The 16,420-nt window shown below is 40.5% G+C and overlaps 1 protein-coding gene across 2 annotated transcripts in view; it reads left to right on the forward strand.

Moving 5' to 3' along the window:
* Nucleotides 1–9,839: 9,839 nt before the first annotated feature.
* Nucleotides 9,840–16,420, forward strand: part of ALMS1 (ALMS1 centrosome and basal body associated protein) — a 113,404-nt gene continuing 106,823 nt past the window's right edge. For both annotated transcript variants that reach the window (XM_081156973.1, XM_081156974.1), the window contains exon 1: nt 9,840–10,163. In XM_081156973.1, the coding sequence (XP_081013099.1) occupies nt 9,849–10,163 (315 nt within the window). In that variant the 5' untranslated portion in view covers nt 9,840–9,848. The remainder of the gene's footprint in view (nt 10,164–16,420) is intronic.

The following is a 16,420-nucleotide window of genomic DNA, read 5'->3' on the forward strand; positions in this document are numbered from 1 at the left end:
ACATATAAGTGGAGTTATACAGTCCCATGTCCCAGGAGACCAATTACAAAGCCAAATCTTAACCAAAGAATTGCAAGAGTTGGCTAATTTATTTCAACAAGACATGGATAATATATGTGAACATGGAGTTCGAGAGATTAGGGACATGATTTACATTGGCCTAAATTTACTTAATTTTAGAGGATCTAACTGCTTGGTTGGTTGGTTGATTGAAACCTGGTGTGACTTATGTTACATAAAGCTGAGATACCAGACACTCTTTGTTATGACAGAGAAATCTAAAGATTTTGGTATTTTGGTATTTTGTAGTGGATTTATCACTCACTCACCCCTTTCTTAATTAAATCACTCAAGAAAGCTCAAAGAACACTCCATTATGGTGTAGAAAAATACAATGGTGAGGAGAGCTCTATATTTTTAAAAGGAAACATAGTAGCTGTCCTCTGTAGGCTGGGGATGAGGTGAGATAGTCTGCTACTGAAATATGCTTTAATTTCAATGGAGATCATCATATCTAGAGTGGCAGAGGCTATAGAATGGCACTTAACCAACAGAGAAAGGTGAGCATGGATGGCTACTACAATAGGCAGCAGGGCTAGATGGTAATCTAAAAAGAGAACCACTATATGATCCAAAAATCCCACTTCTGGTTATACATCTGAAAGAGATGAACTCACTATCTTGAAGAGATATCTTTTCAGGAAACCCCCATGTTTGCTGCAGCATTATTCACACTGGACAAGACATGGCAATAACCTAAGTGGGCACTGAAGGATCAGCGGGAAAAGAAAATGATACGTAAAATTATGTGAGGTGATAGGTAACTGACCTTATTGTGGTAATCATTTTATAATATATATATATGCATCAAATCATTATGATGTCATACACTTTAAATTTACATAATATTATATGTCAATTATATCTCAATAAAGCTGGGGCAAAACAAACAAACAACAGCTAGCACCTAATATGGTAACATAACCTGAGCAGACCAGCCAGCCACCTACTGGCAGATTGAGTTTATTGAATCCCTGCCAGTGTAGTGCCCATGCTAGAACAGACGTGTATTCTAAATATGGATTTGTCTCTCTTACTTGTCACGTTTCTGCTACAAACACTGTCCTTGAAATTACTGGATGCCTTATTCCTGGTCATGGTATTCTGCACAGCACTGTTTCTGGCTGAGGAGGACGGGAGGCAATGAGCAGGCACGTACAGAAATCAGTGGTCTTATCATGTGCCTCAGCGCGCAGCAACAGCTAAGCTTGTGGAATGGCTAAGTGGCCAACTAAGCTCAGCTACCGAACCAGCTGGGAGACAATGGAGGAAGTCAGGGGAGGAGGCTGGGTGAAGCAGTAACTAATAAGCAGGGCTCTCTCTTCTACAGTCAGGATACATGATGCTGAGAATCAAAGGGTTGAAAGTGGTGGTGTTACTTTTTAACATTATATCCAATGACCCACTTGTAACAAGTCTGCTCCTTGTTCCTTCAGTCTTTGGTCTTAGTAGCCAAGTAATTGATATCCCCGCTATGGGACAAAACAAGGATTCTACTGAACTGAAAGCTGAAACTGTCACCTTGTCATTTTGTGCTCCTTACACACCTGGATCGACAACAAAAAGGAGGTTACTGTTTGGCTGGGGATTATCAAGGGAACATGTTATTATCAAAGAGATGTAGGAACACTGCTAAAAAACAGAGTAAGAGAAGAATATGTCTGGAACACAAGTGACCCTCTGGAACACTTATTAAGCATGACATATCTGGTAATAAAAGTTAATAGAAGACCCTGACCGGGTAGCTCAGTTGGTTAGATTGTTATCCCAATATGCCAAGATTTGGGGTTTGATCTCTGGTCAGGGTACATACAAGGAGCAAGCAATAAATGCATAAATAAGTAAAAAAAACAAATAGATGTTTCTCTCTCAAAAAAAATCAATAAAAAAAAAGTTAATAGACAAGATGATGAGAGCTGGCTGAGATGCAGGCTGAAAGAGAAAGTGAGCTGGACGTTATATAGTATTACAGCAGTGCTGTGTAACTTGTGCCCAGTTGCAGAAATGAGAACTCTAGGAGCCACCTTATCTTTCCTCACATTATGCATATGTAAGTATATATATGTGATTAAATATCTATTTAGAGCTATACATTTTAATTGTCCCTGTATCTTCTACTATTCTATAGTAGATGTTCTGGTTAGCTGATGCTGTATAACAAAGCACCTCAAAATTTAATGACTTAAAACAGCAACAACAACAACAATTTGTTACCTTTCACAATTCTTCGAGTTGACTGGGTAATTCTGATTCACATAGTATGGAGCTAGACTATATTTTCCCAATAAATTTCTTTTTATTGAGTTCATTGGGGTTACATTGGTCAATAAAATTATATAGGTTTCAAGTATACAATTCTACAATACATCATCTGACATTGCATTGTGTGTTCACCATCCAAAGTCTAGTCTCTTTCTGTCACCATTTATTCCCGTTTACAAATTTTTTTTTAGTTTTTTTAAAATATGAGATTTACAGTTGTTCCATATCCTTGCTAATACTTTGCATTATTTAAAATTTTATTTATTTATTTATTTATTTATTTATTTATTTATTTATTTATTTATATTTTAGAGAGGAAGGGAGAGAGAGAGGAAGAGAAACATCAATTTGTTGTTCCACTTTTTTATGCATTCATTAGTTGATTCTTGTATGTGCCCTGACCAGGGGTTGAACCCACAACCTTGGTGTTTGGGACAGCGCTCTAACCCAGTGAGCTACCCAGCCAGGCTCCAATAAATTTATTTTTAAAATGAAGCCATAGCTGGTTTGGCTAAGTGGTTAGAGTATCGACCCAAAGATTGAAGGGTCCTGGGTTGGATTCCAACCAAGGGCATGTACCTCAGTTGCAGGCTCGAACCCCAGCCCCGGTCGGGGTGCATGTGGGAGGCAATCAATCAATGTGTCTCTCACTCTCTCCCATCCACTTTCTCTGAAAAAGCAGTGGAGAAAATATCCTGGAGTGAGGATTAAAAAAAAAAAGAAGTTGACCAGAGTTATTTCTATTGTTTATTACCAAAGAACACCAATTGGAACAGAAATTGTACCTGAGAGTGTGTCCCAAGGAAAAGATCCTTGAAGAATTATGGGGTATTTGGAATTGGTCATCAGGCCAAGATAAGGCGGTGAGACCCCAATTAATATTGGGGGAGAGAAAACTAATACTTCTTGGAACCCAATGAAGAAACAGCAAAGTTCTATAGAATTGAGTAGCAGATGCCTAGAATACACTTCAGAGTGTGCTGGATACTTGAACAAAGAGCAGTCCTAGTAGCAGAGATGGGTACTATGTATGAACTCAACAATATGGACTTCCCTTCACTAAATTTCACACAGCTACCACCACTTTTTAGTACCCAATTGCTGATAACAGCATCAAGCTGTGAGCCAGTAATACGGGAGCAACCCTTAGGATGGATCAGTAAGCTGAGACGCTGATTTTGTACTCACAGGAATAGAAACTTAGTGCATATTTCATGTTGTCCTCATTGGTTTATCATTTACTAAATTTATTTTATACATACACACACACATATATAAAACAAAAATTTCTCTTTGTATGCCACATATTAAGTTCAATAAGTTTTTTTTTTCTGATTATAAAAGCATTATAAAAATGAAGCTATTAACCATCAATGGAAATGACTTATTCTAAGGGAAAGTTTACCACCAGGATTCAACTGCAAGTTTTAATCAGCTTCCCCTCCACCTACTCGAGCACCTGGAGTACACTTCACTTTCCTCTTATCTAATGCCCCCAGCAGCCAGCTGGGAAAGGAAATTAAAGGTCCCCAGTAGGCAATCTTTATCAGCCCCAGTGAAACCAAGTTTATTCTGAAGTTCTATTCGCAATCTTTTGCCCAGCCAAGTTTATTCAATAATGTTTGCCAACCACCTCCTTATATGCCCAACATGGTTTCAGGCAGTAGGCATGTAGTGGTATGCAAAAAACAAAACTGTTTCTTTCGTGGAGCTTGCATCCTAGTAGGGGGAGACAGACAATAAACAAATAAATGTTGGGTGGTGATAAATACTAAGAAGAAAAATAAAGCATGGGTAAGGGTGTGGGTGTATTGGGTTATCAGAGAAGGCCTCTCTGATAATGTGAGCAGTGACTCTGGAAGTGTGTTCCAGGCAATAGGAACAGCAGGTTCGCTGGCACTAAGGTGGGAGAGGCTTTGCATCTTGTGGAACCGTGAGGAGGTCAAGGTGGCTGGAGTGAGGAGAGCAAGAGAGATGGGCAAGAGTTTAGAACTGGAGCCAGATCATGTAGGCTCTTATAGGCCATGGTTAAGACTTTGGATTTCATTCTGAGTGAGGATGAAAGCCCTTGTGGGGTTTTGAATAGAGATATGAAATGCTCAGATTAATGATTTAATGGGATCACTCTTGTGCTCTTATAAAGAATGGTCTATGATGGCAACTAGTTCCATACCTCTAAGTTTCTTCATTTTCAGCCACATTCAAAACTGCAAGCTACTCCCATTTCCTCTCACTTCGGGGCTTTCATTTACATATTTTTTGCCAGGCTTCTTTGGCTTGTCCTACACTGTGGACCTGACCTTCTACCTCCAAACCTGTCCTACAATTGTAGACAACCTTCCCTGCCCTCATAGCCTTTCATCCTACCCTTAACTGACACCCTGTTTGCTCCTGAGGGCACAGCTGTCCTTGTAGCATCTGCAAGAAAGGTTGACAGTTTCTCATGTTCCACTTAACGCAGGGCAAGGACTTGGGCTGTGCCTGCTCCTGCTGCCCCCCTGGGAGCTGCTGCACTGTATGGTTCGGTGGGAAGTAGCATAGACTGTATAAGCAGACAGACTGGGCTTGAAGCCATGTTGCACCAGCTTTTTATCAATCTTTACCTGAGGAGATGTTTCTTGATTATTTTTAGAGAGAGAAACATCAGTGTGAAACGTCATTCATTTGTCTCCCACATGTGCCCCGACAGTGGATAGAACCTGCAACCCAGGTGTGTGCCCTGACCCGGAACGGAACCCACAATCTTTTGGTGTATGGGACAATGCTCCAACCAACTGCGCCACCTGGCCAGGGCTGCATTACCTCTGACTGGCTGGTTATACTGCACAAATTACTTATCTGAGCATTGGTTTCATCTGTAAAATGCTTTGCCAAAATTGTCATGAAGATTAGAGGAGGCAATCATTGTAAAATACCCATATAGTGCCTGAGATTTAAAAATACCTTAGTCTTTCCTTCCCTCTGGTCCCTTTGATATCCATAGGGCACCCCTTGTCACTTATCTGACTCACCTTCTCTCTAATTCAGCTCTTGTCTCCCTCCTAGGTTTAAAAAAATTTTTTTTTTATAAGAGTTTATTTGAGCCAAACCAATGACATATGCAGGGGAGCAAGATCCCAACTGCTCCCTCCATCCTAGGGGTTTTTAATAACCACATGGGGAAACCTGTTTCAGGAACTCACTCTTGTAACCGCACCCAGGGCCTCTTAAACTTCAATATTTTGGTCTCCAGTCAAAACCTCCAATTTCTTCATGCCATCTAACCATTTTGTGCACTTAGTCTCTGAGCGCTGCTTCTCCAAGTCCACCGGCTGCATCCCAGGGCTACACCTTTCCTTCCTTTTGGCTTAGACTTCCTCCTGTGGATCAGTGAAGGTTTTTGGTTTCAGTCAACAGACGTGGACTCTGGCTAGCTTTGGCAACATTGTACTAGACGTATATTATAGGGCTCCTAGAACCAGTGGGAAAGCTGGAAACTAGGCTTGGAAAAGGAGTGGTATCTATGTTAGGCTTATCATTCAGTAAATTTATTCCCTCTCCTCGATCAATATCAACCTCCATGGGAGAAATATTATGTTGGATTGGCCCATGTGATTTTTTTTTAACTTCAATCAGGAAAGGATTAAATGCTTTATTTTTCTTTAGGCTTTTTCCCAATTATTGTTTACATTCAATATTATTTTGTATTAGTTTCGGGTGTACAACATAGTGGTTAGACAGTCATATACTTTACAAAGTGTTCACCCCGGTATTTCCAGTACCCACCTGACACCATAGTTATTGCAATATTATTGACTATATTCCCTATGCTACATTTTATATCCCCATGACTAATTTGAAATTACCAAAATATACTTCTTAATCCCTTCACCTTTTTCACCCAGCCCCCAAACCCTCCTCCCTTCTGGTAACTATCAGATACTTCCTGTATATATGAGTCTGTTTTAATTGTTTTATTTGTTCTTTAGATTCCACATATAAGTGAAATCATTTGGTATTTGTCTGTCTGACTGACATACTTCACTTAGTATAACACCCTCTACGTTTGTCCATGCTGTTTCAAATGGTAAAATTTCATTCTTTTTTTAATGGCTCAGTGGCCCAGGTGATTTACTTTGGCCAATGAATTGTGGGAGGAAGTGCCTGTGGCCTTAAAAGGCATTTGTGTTTCTACTCACCTCTGGAGCTTTCTACCTCTATCATGGAAGCAGCATTCTTTGGGTAACCTGCTGGTCCCAGAATAATAAAAGACAGGGTGGAGTCAAGTAACCCCAGCCAACTCATACACTGTAGCCTGAAACAGATGTCCCCAGGCAACCAGCTGGTGCAAAAGCAAGCGATAGTGTTTTTTTATTACAGGTCACTGAGATTTTGTGATTTCTTGCCACACAGCATTAAGTGTGAATAACTGACCAAGAAAGGCAAGAACCAAGGAAGGCTGGGGAGCAGGACCCATGACTAAGGTCATGCCATAAGAACCAGTTGGTGATCTGGCCAGGTAGCTCAGTTGGTTAGAGCACTGTCCCAATAGAGCAAAGTTGTGGGTTTGATCTCTGGTCAGGGCACATACAAGAGTCAATGAATGCATAAATAAGTGGAAAAACAAATTGATATTTCTCTTTCTCTGTCTCTTAAAAAAAACACCAACCAACCAGTTGGTGAGAATATTTCTGCTTGTTCCATTGGCTGTTGATACTGCTGAACTCGAAACTCCAGCACTATGAATGTATTCTAAACCAGTACTTTCCGCCCAGCCAGGTGTGGCTCAGGGGTCAAGCATCGACCTAGGATCCAGGCAATCGGGGTTTGATTCCCAGTCAGGGCACATGCCCGGGCTGTGGGCTCGATCAATGACTCTCACATCATTGATGTTTCTATCTCTCTCTCCCTCTCCTTTCCTCTCTCTGAAATCAATAAAGATATATTTAAAAAAATAAATAAATAAAACAGTACTTTTCTAACTTTAATGTGCCTATGAATCATCTGGGGATCTTGTTAAAATGCAGGCCCTGGCCAGTATGGCTCAGTTGGTTGGAGCCTCATCCCATACAGCAAAAGGGCAGGGGCCAACCAATCGATGTTTCTCTATCACATCGATGTTTCTCTCTCTCTCTCTAAAAATCAATTAAAATGCAGATTAAGTAGGTCTGAGTGGAGCCTAAGATTCTGCATTTCTAACAAGCTCTGGGGTGATGCTACTGGTATCTAGAATATGCTTTGAGTAACAAAGTTCTGAACTGTTCCTGCTTTACCCCTTAAGAGTCAAAGTCACAGATGGGACTTTGTGTGAATCTAGGTGACATGTCCATGCCCTGGCTAGTAGGTGGCAGGGAGAGGGATGACTTTCTGCAGTAGATGAGGAAGAACTGTATTGTCCTTGATATTTGACAGAGAAAAGAAAGGAATGTTTCTCAGTCATTACTGTGCCTCATCATTACTTGGGGTGGTATGGTATTAAAGATCAGATCCTGCATGCTAACTCAGACTTCCCAAATCTTATTTTCTGGGAGATGAGAGCTGGGATTCTTCACAAAATAATATATGCCTCAGGTAATTCTGATTAAGGTACTCTGTGGACCACACTTTAACATGAATAAAAATCAGGAAACATGAATTCAATCAACTTGTTAATGAGTAAAGGATCTTTATTGGCACCTATCTTTCCTCTGCTTTATGAAAAATCCCCATACTTCTATCTGAGGGTAATGCCTTCACCTGAATCACTCACCATCCTCTCTGATTTTACCAATTCTCTTTTGGTTTTGTTTTCTAGCTTCAATGTCTTTCCTTCCTTTGGGTCAATCTTTTCTGCCCCATTAAGTGGGCAGGTCCAGTCTGAGCAGCCTCTCAGGCCTGTGCCACATTAGACATGTGGCAAGGAGAGCAAAAAGCTGTTTATTATAGAAAAAGGAAATCTTAACTGGGTTTTTGAAGTTCAACCATAAGGCAAAGAGCATAAGACATGCCCCCCGCACCACCACCCTGCACAGTTGAAAATCTGTGTATAACTCCCCAAAATTTAACTACTAATAGCCTACTGTTGACCAGAAGCCTTACCAATAATACAGGATTAACACATATTTTGCATGCTATATGGATTATATGCTGAATACTTACACTAAAGTAAGCTAGAAAAAAGAAACTTAAGAAAATGATAAGAGAAAATACATTTACAGTATTTATTGAAAAACATCAGCATATAAGTGGACCTGCACAGTTCAAACCTTTGTCTTCAAGGGTCAACTGTACTCATAGTTCACTGAGAAGTGTTCAAAGGACTCCTGAGACTTTGGGCTCCAGTTCACATTCTACTTTATAGTTTTGCCAGGATCGAGTCATTTGGAGGATAGGATGTATATCCGTGGCAATACCCCTAAAATTACCCCACCAATGTTGGTTCAGTATCATTGCCAATTTATCTCTGCTATTGTGGGTAATACCATGAAGAATATTTGCTGGATTCCACTTTAATTATGGCCCTCTCCTTAGTAATAGCAAAGCACCTAAAGATTCTTTAATTTGCCATTCATTTTACAGGGGTTCTTGAAATGATCAGGAAATCTTTATTTCCAAAGCATTTCAAAGTCATTGACTAACACAAAAACACATGTTCTATCAGAATAAATATTTGCTCTTTTATCCTTTATTAGCTGATAGGTCTGGGCAATTACTGGACTTACAGAAGACCTGGGATCTTCTGTAAGTGGTATTAACTCAGCCAGCCACTTACTGGGAAAGAGGCTTTGGGCAAGTTATTTACTGAGCCTATTTTCTTTAAATATAAAATGATAGCAATACTTGTCTCACAATAATGCAAACATTTAATGAGCTACTGTATAACAGTCAACGAATAATACCTACCCCTAAGTCCTTCAAGTCGGTTATTTCCTTTGATTATCACGACCATCCTATTATGCTCATTTGCTAGAGGGTCAGTCACACCACTTCTAAGTGGCGAGGCGATGTTAGATTCAAACTCGCATCTTTCTGATACCAGTACCCGCTCCTTACTTAACCCCTCTACTGCCCTTGTCAGGTTCAAGTGCCCATCATACAACCTGTTAGACCGTGGGCGCTCCACCTTTAAAAATTAATAATTTGCAAGTTTGATTGTCCTAGTTTTATCCTAGGGTCTGATCTCACCTCCCAGCAGAGGCAAAATTCAGTCCTGACCCAGGCCAGCCGAGGACTAAATGCTCCCCTCCGGTGAGAGTAGCCCAGTCCGGGTTTATTGTGAGCTTACAATACAGTGATCAAGACGCCAGACGGTGACGGGGAACCGGCGGTGACGTTACCTGTCGCCCCCCTCCCCCTTCTCGGGCCTTCCCGCCGGCCCCCGCGGGGCGTCCTTAGCAACACCCGCGCTCATTCCTGGCCCCGCCCCGTCCGCTCGGCGCGGCGCCGGGCGCGAGGCGGCGGCGGTCTTTGCGCCTGCGTGAGGCCGCAACCGCCAGTCAGCTCTCTCCCCCTCCCCCCCCTCCTCCCCTCTCCCCCTCCTCCTCAGCCTTGGAGAGCGAGACACCAATATGGAGCCTGAGGACCTGCCGTGGCCCGGCGAGCTCGAGGAGGAGGAGGAGGGGGAGGAGGGAGAGGAAGAGGAGGAGAAGGAGGCGGAGAACTCGGGTGAGGACGAGGTGGTGATGGTGGAGGATGTGGAGGAAGAGGAGCGGCGGGAACTGGACACGGACTTGAACTACGAGAGCCAGCTTCGGGAGAGTACCGACGAGGAGGACGACGACGAGGCCAAGGCCTGGCTGCAGGCGCACCCCAGCGGGACTTTGCCTCCGCCGTCGCTGCCGAAGCACCGCTACGCCGAGGGCGAGCGGCCCGGCCCGGAGAAGGTGGGCCTGGCGGGGGAGAGGTGTGGGCCGCCGTCGGGGCAGGGTGACCGGTTGCCCCTGAGCGCTCTGCCAGCTCTCCGACCCTGCTGCCTCCTGCGTGCTGCCTGTCACCGTGCTTGACACATAATCGCGCTTTTAGAGGCTTGTAAAAGCTATCTTGACTCTTGCTCTGGTTCTGGCTGACTACTACAGTCTTCCGTTCTTTCTGGCAGAGACCTCTGTTGTTTCTCCCCCTCGGTGGGTCCCGGGCCTTTTGAATTACACCAGACGTTCAGAGGAGCCAGTATCCCCAGCTTGTGTAGTTAAGGAAAGCTTTTGGGAGGAGGTGGGGCTTATCGTGCCCCGAAGGAGGGGGAAAAGGACGGTGTCGGAGTGCTGGTTGCCCATGGAGTATCTTGTTGGGAAGACAATTAGGAGATTAATTTACCTGAGTGCAGGACTCCCCCGAGGAAGCAGTGTGTTATGTACATTGCACGAGTAGTCTTTAGGGACTCCTCGTGGATTGTGCTTCTCTGGACCCTCGTTTGTAGCAATAAAGGGAACCCCAGGAGGTAGGAGGGGCTTAGAAACGTTGGAGGCTTTTGCCGCAGCTCCAGCCTGGAAAAGTAAAGCTCAAGGTAACATGCAGTGAAGAGCGAGCTGTTATTATGGTCGGCTCCTGAAGATCATTTTGAAAATACTTGCATTTAATTGATTACTTTTCAGAGAGTAAAAAAGGTTTGCTATACAATTCGGACATAAAGCTATCATTAAGTTTCTGTCCTCTACAACGCGTACATTGTGGGGACAAAAAGGAAGCCTAGGGTTTATTGTTTAGGACTGCCCTTAGACGAGATATGAACAGAGTGAAACGACAAAAGTACAAAAATTGGAAAGACGGGGGAAAGACTTTATAGATAGACCTGTGCTGTGTTCAGTCCAGTAGTCACTAGCCACATGTGGCTCTTTAAATCTTAATTAGTTAAAAAGCAAGTAAAAAGGTCAGTGCCTCTGTTGTATGTACTAATCGTTTTTCAAGTGCTCAGTAGCCACACTTGACTAGTGGCTGCCCTATTGGACAATGCAGATAATAGAATAGTTTCATCATCACAGAAAGTTCTGTTGGTCAGTGATGCTATGGACTGTTGAGCATTAAAGAATACTAGTTGTTTTGCCTGGTAAATATTCCAGTGGGCCTTTAATTCATTGAGCATTCACCACTGGCCATGCATTGTGCTGGATGTTAAGGAACCTTGGTGAACCTGTCCCCTATCTCCAAATTTATTGACACTTCACAATTTTTTATTTATTTAAATACTGTGTTTTTATTGATTCCAGAGAGAGGGAGAAATAGACATCAATGATGAGAGTCATTGATCTGCCTCTTGCATGCCCCCTACTGGGGATCGAGCCCACAACCTAGATTCTTGATAGTGTTCAAGAATGTGAAGTTCAATTTATCTTTTTTTCTTTTGTTGCTCATACTTTTGGTGTCATATTTTAGAACCTATTGCCAAATGTGAAATCATGAAGATTTACCCTTATGTTTTCTCTAAGAGTTTTTACAAAGTTATTGCTCTTACATATAGGTCTTTGATCAATTTTGAGTTAATTTTTTTTTTTATCAACAATTACTTTATTTACTTATTTATTGAATTTATTGGGGTGACGGGTTAATAAAATTGTATAGGTTTCAGGTATACAATTCTACAATACATTATCTGTATATTGTATTGTGTGTTCACCATGTTGAGCTAATTGTTGTATGTGGTGTGAGGAAAGAGTTCAATTTCATTTTTTTGTACGTGGCTACCTACTTGTCCCAACACCATTTGTTGAAGAGGCTCTTCTTTCCCAACTGATAAGTTTTAGCACCCTTGTCGAAAATCAGTTGATCAACTGGTGCAGCCACTATGGAAAACAGTGTGGAGGAACCTTTTTCATCTCATGGCACACATAAATTAATTACTAAAATTCTATGGCACACCAAAAATATGTATTTTTTGCAGATCTGAAAAAAAAAATAGGTATAATTTTGATTCACTCATACTGGACAGCTATAGTTGTGTTGGCCGTTGTCATTTTTTTGTTTGACAATCTACGAGAAGAGAGGTCAGTGCCCCTGACTAAATAGTCAGGTATTGCATGTTTTAAAAATTCTTGCAGCACACGGGTTGCAAATTGCTGAAATATACCAATGAAATAGAATATAGAGCCCAGAAATAAACCCTCACATAGATGGTCAAATGATTTTTGACAAGGGTGCCAAGACCGTTCAATGGGAAAGGATAGTCTTTTCAACAAATGGTGCAGGAAAAATTGGATATCCACATACAAAAGAATGAAGTTAGACTGTTTTCTAACACCATATACAAAAATTAACTCAAAATCGATCAAAGACCTAAATGTAAGACGCAAAATTATAAACTCTTAGAAGAAAACATAGGGCAAAAGCTACGTGACAGTAGGTTTGGCAATGATTTCTTAGCTATGATACCAAAGTCATGGGCAACAAAAACAAACAAAACAACAGACAAATTGGATTTCGTGAAAATTTTAAAATTTGAATATCAGAAGACACTGCTAACAGTAAAAAGGCAACCCACCCAATGGGGGGAAATATTTGCAAATCATATGTCTGATAAGGAGTAACATTCAGAATATATAGATAACTCCTAAAACTCAGTAACAAAAAATAAACACAATCAGATTAACAAATGGGCAAAGAACTTAAGTAGACATTTCTCCAAAGATACACAAATGGCCAATAAGCACATGAAAAGATGCTTAACATCACTAATCAGCAGAGAAATGCAAATCAAAAGTACATTTAGATATCACCTTACACTAATCGGGATGGCCAATAATAATAATAATAGTAATAATAATAATTGTTGGCCAGGATATTGAAAAATTGGAACCCTTATTGGTAGGATATAAAATGGTGCAACCTCCAGGCTGGGCGTGGCTCAGCGGTTGAGCGTTGACCTAGGATCCAGGCGATCGGGGTTCAATTCCTGGTCAGGGCACATGCCCGGGTTTCGGGCTGCAGCTGATCAATGACTCTCTCATCATTGATGTTTCTGTCTCTCTCCCTCTCCTTTCCTCTCTCTGAAATCAATAAAGATATATTTAAAAAAAAAAAAAATGGTGCAACCACCATGAAAAACAGTACGAAGGTTACTCAGGTAATTAAAAATAGGACTACCATATGATCCCGCTTCTGGGTATATATCCAAAAGAACTGAATCTATAGATGGCTTTTGGTACTATTGACATTTTAACAATGTTAATTTTTCCATATTTTTATATGTTGAACTATCTGTGAATTCCAGGTTTAAATCTCACTTGATCATGTTGTATAATCTTTATAATGTGCTGTGAATTCTGTGTGCTAGTATTTTGTTGAGGACTTTTGCATTATTATCTATTAGGGGGATAGTGGTCTATAGTGTTTTTTGTTGTTTTTTTCTTGTAGTATCTGCATCTGGCTATCTGTATCAGGATAATCTGGCCTCATAGAATAAGTTAGGAAGTGTTTCTTCAGTTTTTTTAAGTGTCATGAGAATTGGTGTTATTTCTTTAAATGTTTGGTAGGATTGTGGAGTAAAGCCATCTGGTCTTTGGATTTTCTGTACTGGGAGGTTTTTTTTGTTACTGATTTAATCTCTCTAGTTATAGGTTTATTCAGATTTTTCTATTCATGATTCAATCTTGGTAGGTTGTGTGTTTCTAGGAATTATGAATTTTTTTCTTGGCTCTCTTGTTTGGTGTAACATTCATAGTACTCTCTCTTATTTTTGTGGTATTGATTGTAATATTCTCTCTTTCATTTCTGATTTTTATTTGAATATATATTTTTGAATATTTTTTCCTAGTCTAGCTAAGGGGTTGTCAGTTTTATTGATATTAAAAATTCAGTTTAATTTTTTCCTACTCACTATTTTGTTTATCTGTGTCCTAATCTTTATTATTTTCTTCCTTCTTCCTGCTTTAGGTTTAGTTTGTTCTTCTTCTAGTTCCTTGATGTATGTTATAGGTTGTGAATTTGTGATCTTGCTTATTTTATTTATTCATTTTTAATTTTTTAAAAAATTTATTTGAGAGAGAGAGCAAGAGAGAGAAACATCAATCAGCTGGCTCCCGCACGCACCCCAACTGGAGATGTTCCCTGACTGGCACATTCGAACCTACCTTCTGTTGTATGGACGATGCTCCAGCCAACTGAGCCACACTGGCCAGGGCTGATCTTGCTTATTTAAAAAACATGTATATACCCTTAGAGCTAGCCATAAACTTCCTGTTATCTTTGCCTTTGTTGCATCCCATAAGTTTTGGTATTTTTAAATTTTCATTGTGTCAAAGAATTTTCTCGTTTCCTTTGTGACTTCTTATTTGACCCATTGTTTTTCTAAGAGTATATTGGTATGGGATTTCCAGTTTTTCTTGTGCTATTGATATCTAGTTTCATTCCATTTGATTAGAAGAGATAGTGTGTATGATTTCAATCTTCTTGAATTTGATAAGACTTGCTTTGTGTTGCTGGGCTGGTGTGGCTCAGCGGTTGAGCATTGACCTAGGATCCAGGAGATTGGGGTTTGATTCGCGGTCAGGGCACATGCCTGGGTTGCGGACTCAATCCCCAGTAGGGGGCGTGCAGGAGGCAGCAGATCAGCGACTCTCTCATCATTGATGTTTCTCTCCCTCTCCCTCTCCTTTCCTCTCTCTGAAATCAATAAAGATATATTTAAAAAAAAAAGAAAAAGATTTGCTTTGTGCCTTATGTATTCTTTCCTGAAGGATGTTTCATGTATACTAGAGAAATGTATATTCTGCTGTTGTTGGGTGGAGTGTTCTGTATATTTCTGTTCGGTGCAGCAGTCTATAGAGTTGTTCAGTTCCTCTTATCTCCTTGTTCTCCTGATTGTTCTATCCATTATTGAAAGTGGGGTATTGAAGTCTCTTAATATTATTGTGTTTATGTGTATTTGTGTATTTTTCTCTTCTGTTCTTTCAAACTTTGCCTCATTGATTTAATTTAGGAGCTCTGAGGTTTGGTGCATAAATACTTGTTATACCTTCTTGGTGAATTGAACCTTTTGTTATAATGTCCTTCTCTGTCTCTTGTAACAGTTATTGATTTAAAGTCTTTTTGTCTGGCCTGGCCGATGTTGCTCAGTGGTTAAGCGTCAGCTCATGAACCAGGAGGTCACCAGTTCGATTCCTGGTTTGGGGCACGTGCCTGGGTTGCAGGCTCGATCCCCAGTAGGGGCTGCATAGGAGGCAGACAACCTGTGTGTCTCTCTCATGGATGTGTCTCTATCCCTTTCCCTTTCTCCATCTCTAAAAAAATCAATAAAAACATATAAAAGAAAGTAAAATTGTATTTAAAAAAATAAAAATAAAGTCTTTCTGTCTGATACTAGCATAGATACTGCTGTCCTCTTTTGGCTACCATTTGCATGAAATTATTTTTTGTCCTTTCACTTTCAGCCAATATGTGTCTTTAGATCTAAACTATTTCTCTTCTATACAGCATATAGTTGGAAGTCTATTAACTTGTTTAAATGTTTAGTCCTCAACCGGAGAATATGTTTTTATTGATTTTTAAGCAGAGAGGAAGGGAGAGAGAGAGAGAGACAGACATCGATCGGTTGCCTCCTGCATGTGTCCTGACTCAGGGTTGAACCCACAACCTTTTAGTGTATGGGACGATGCTCCAGGTAATTAAGCAACTGGACAGAAGTCCATTAACTTTTAATATTAAAAACTGGCTCAGGGAAGGACTCTAAAACTTAATTTATATCCAAAGGTATTTAATCTCAGAGAATTGCTGATGACACCTCCTTAGTTTTGAAGCACTTAATTTAAGAATCCTCCGTCAAGTATTTGGGTAACCCTACTATTCAGAGGCAACTGTGGGAAAGCTGATAAAACATACGTATTTAGAAATTAATTCTTTGATGAAGCCTAAACAATCAGGTAGATAATAAAAATCAGGAGTTCTGGGAAGTTCATTTTTTAGTAAGAACATTTAACATTTAATTTTAACTTTGGGTTTTCTTTCAGCTGATAAAGTGAGGAGGAGTGTTCTTTTTCTCATACATTGGGTTAATTATCAAAGTGCTAGTTTCTTCATATATCATTAGTTTTCTACAAATATTCTAATGAATTGAACCCTCTCTTGTAAGCTATTGTGAATCAACTGTTTTCAAAGGCAAGACTCCTCATGCTCCACGCCCAGCATTATTTAATTGCAGTGAATAGCCATTTTGAAT

Source organism: Miniopterus schreibersii (assembly GCF_964146895.1).
Source record: "Miniopterus schreibersii genome assembly, chromosome: 13".
Lineage (NCBI taxonomy): Eukaryota > Metazoa > Chordata > Mammalia > Chiroptera > Miniopteridae > Miniopterus > Miniopterus schreibersii.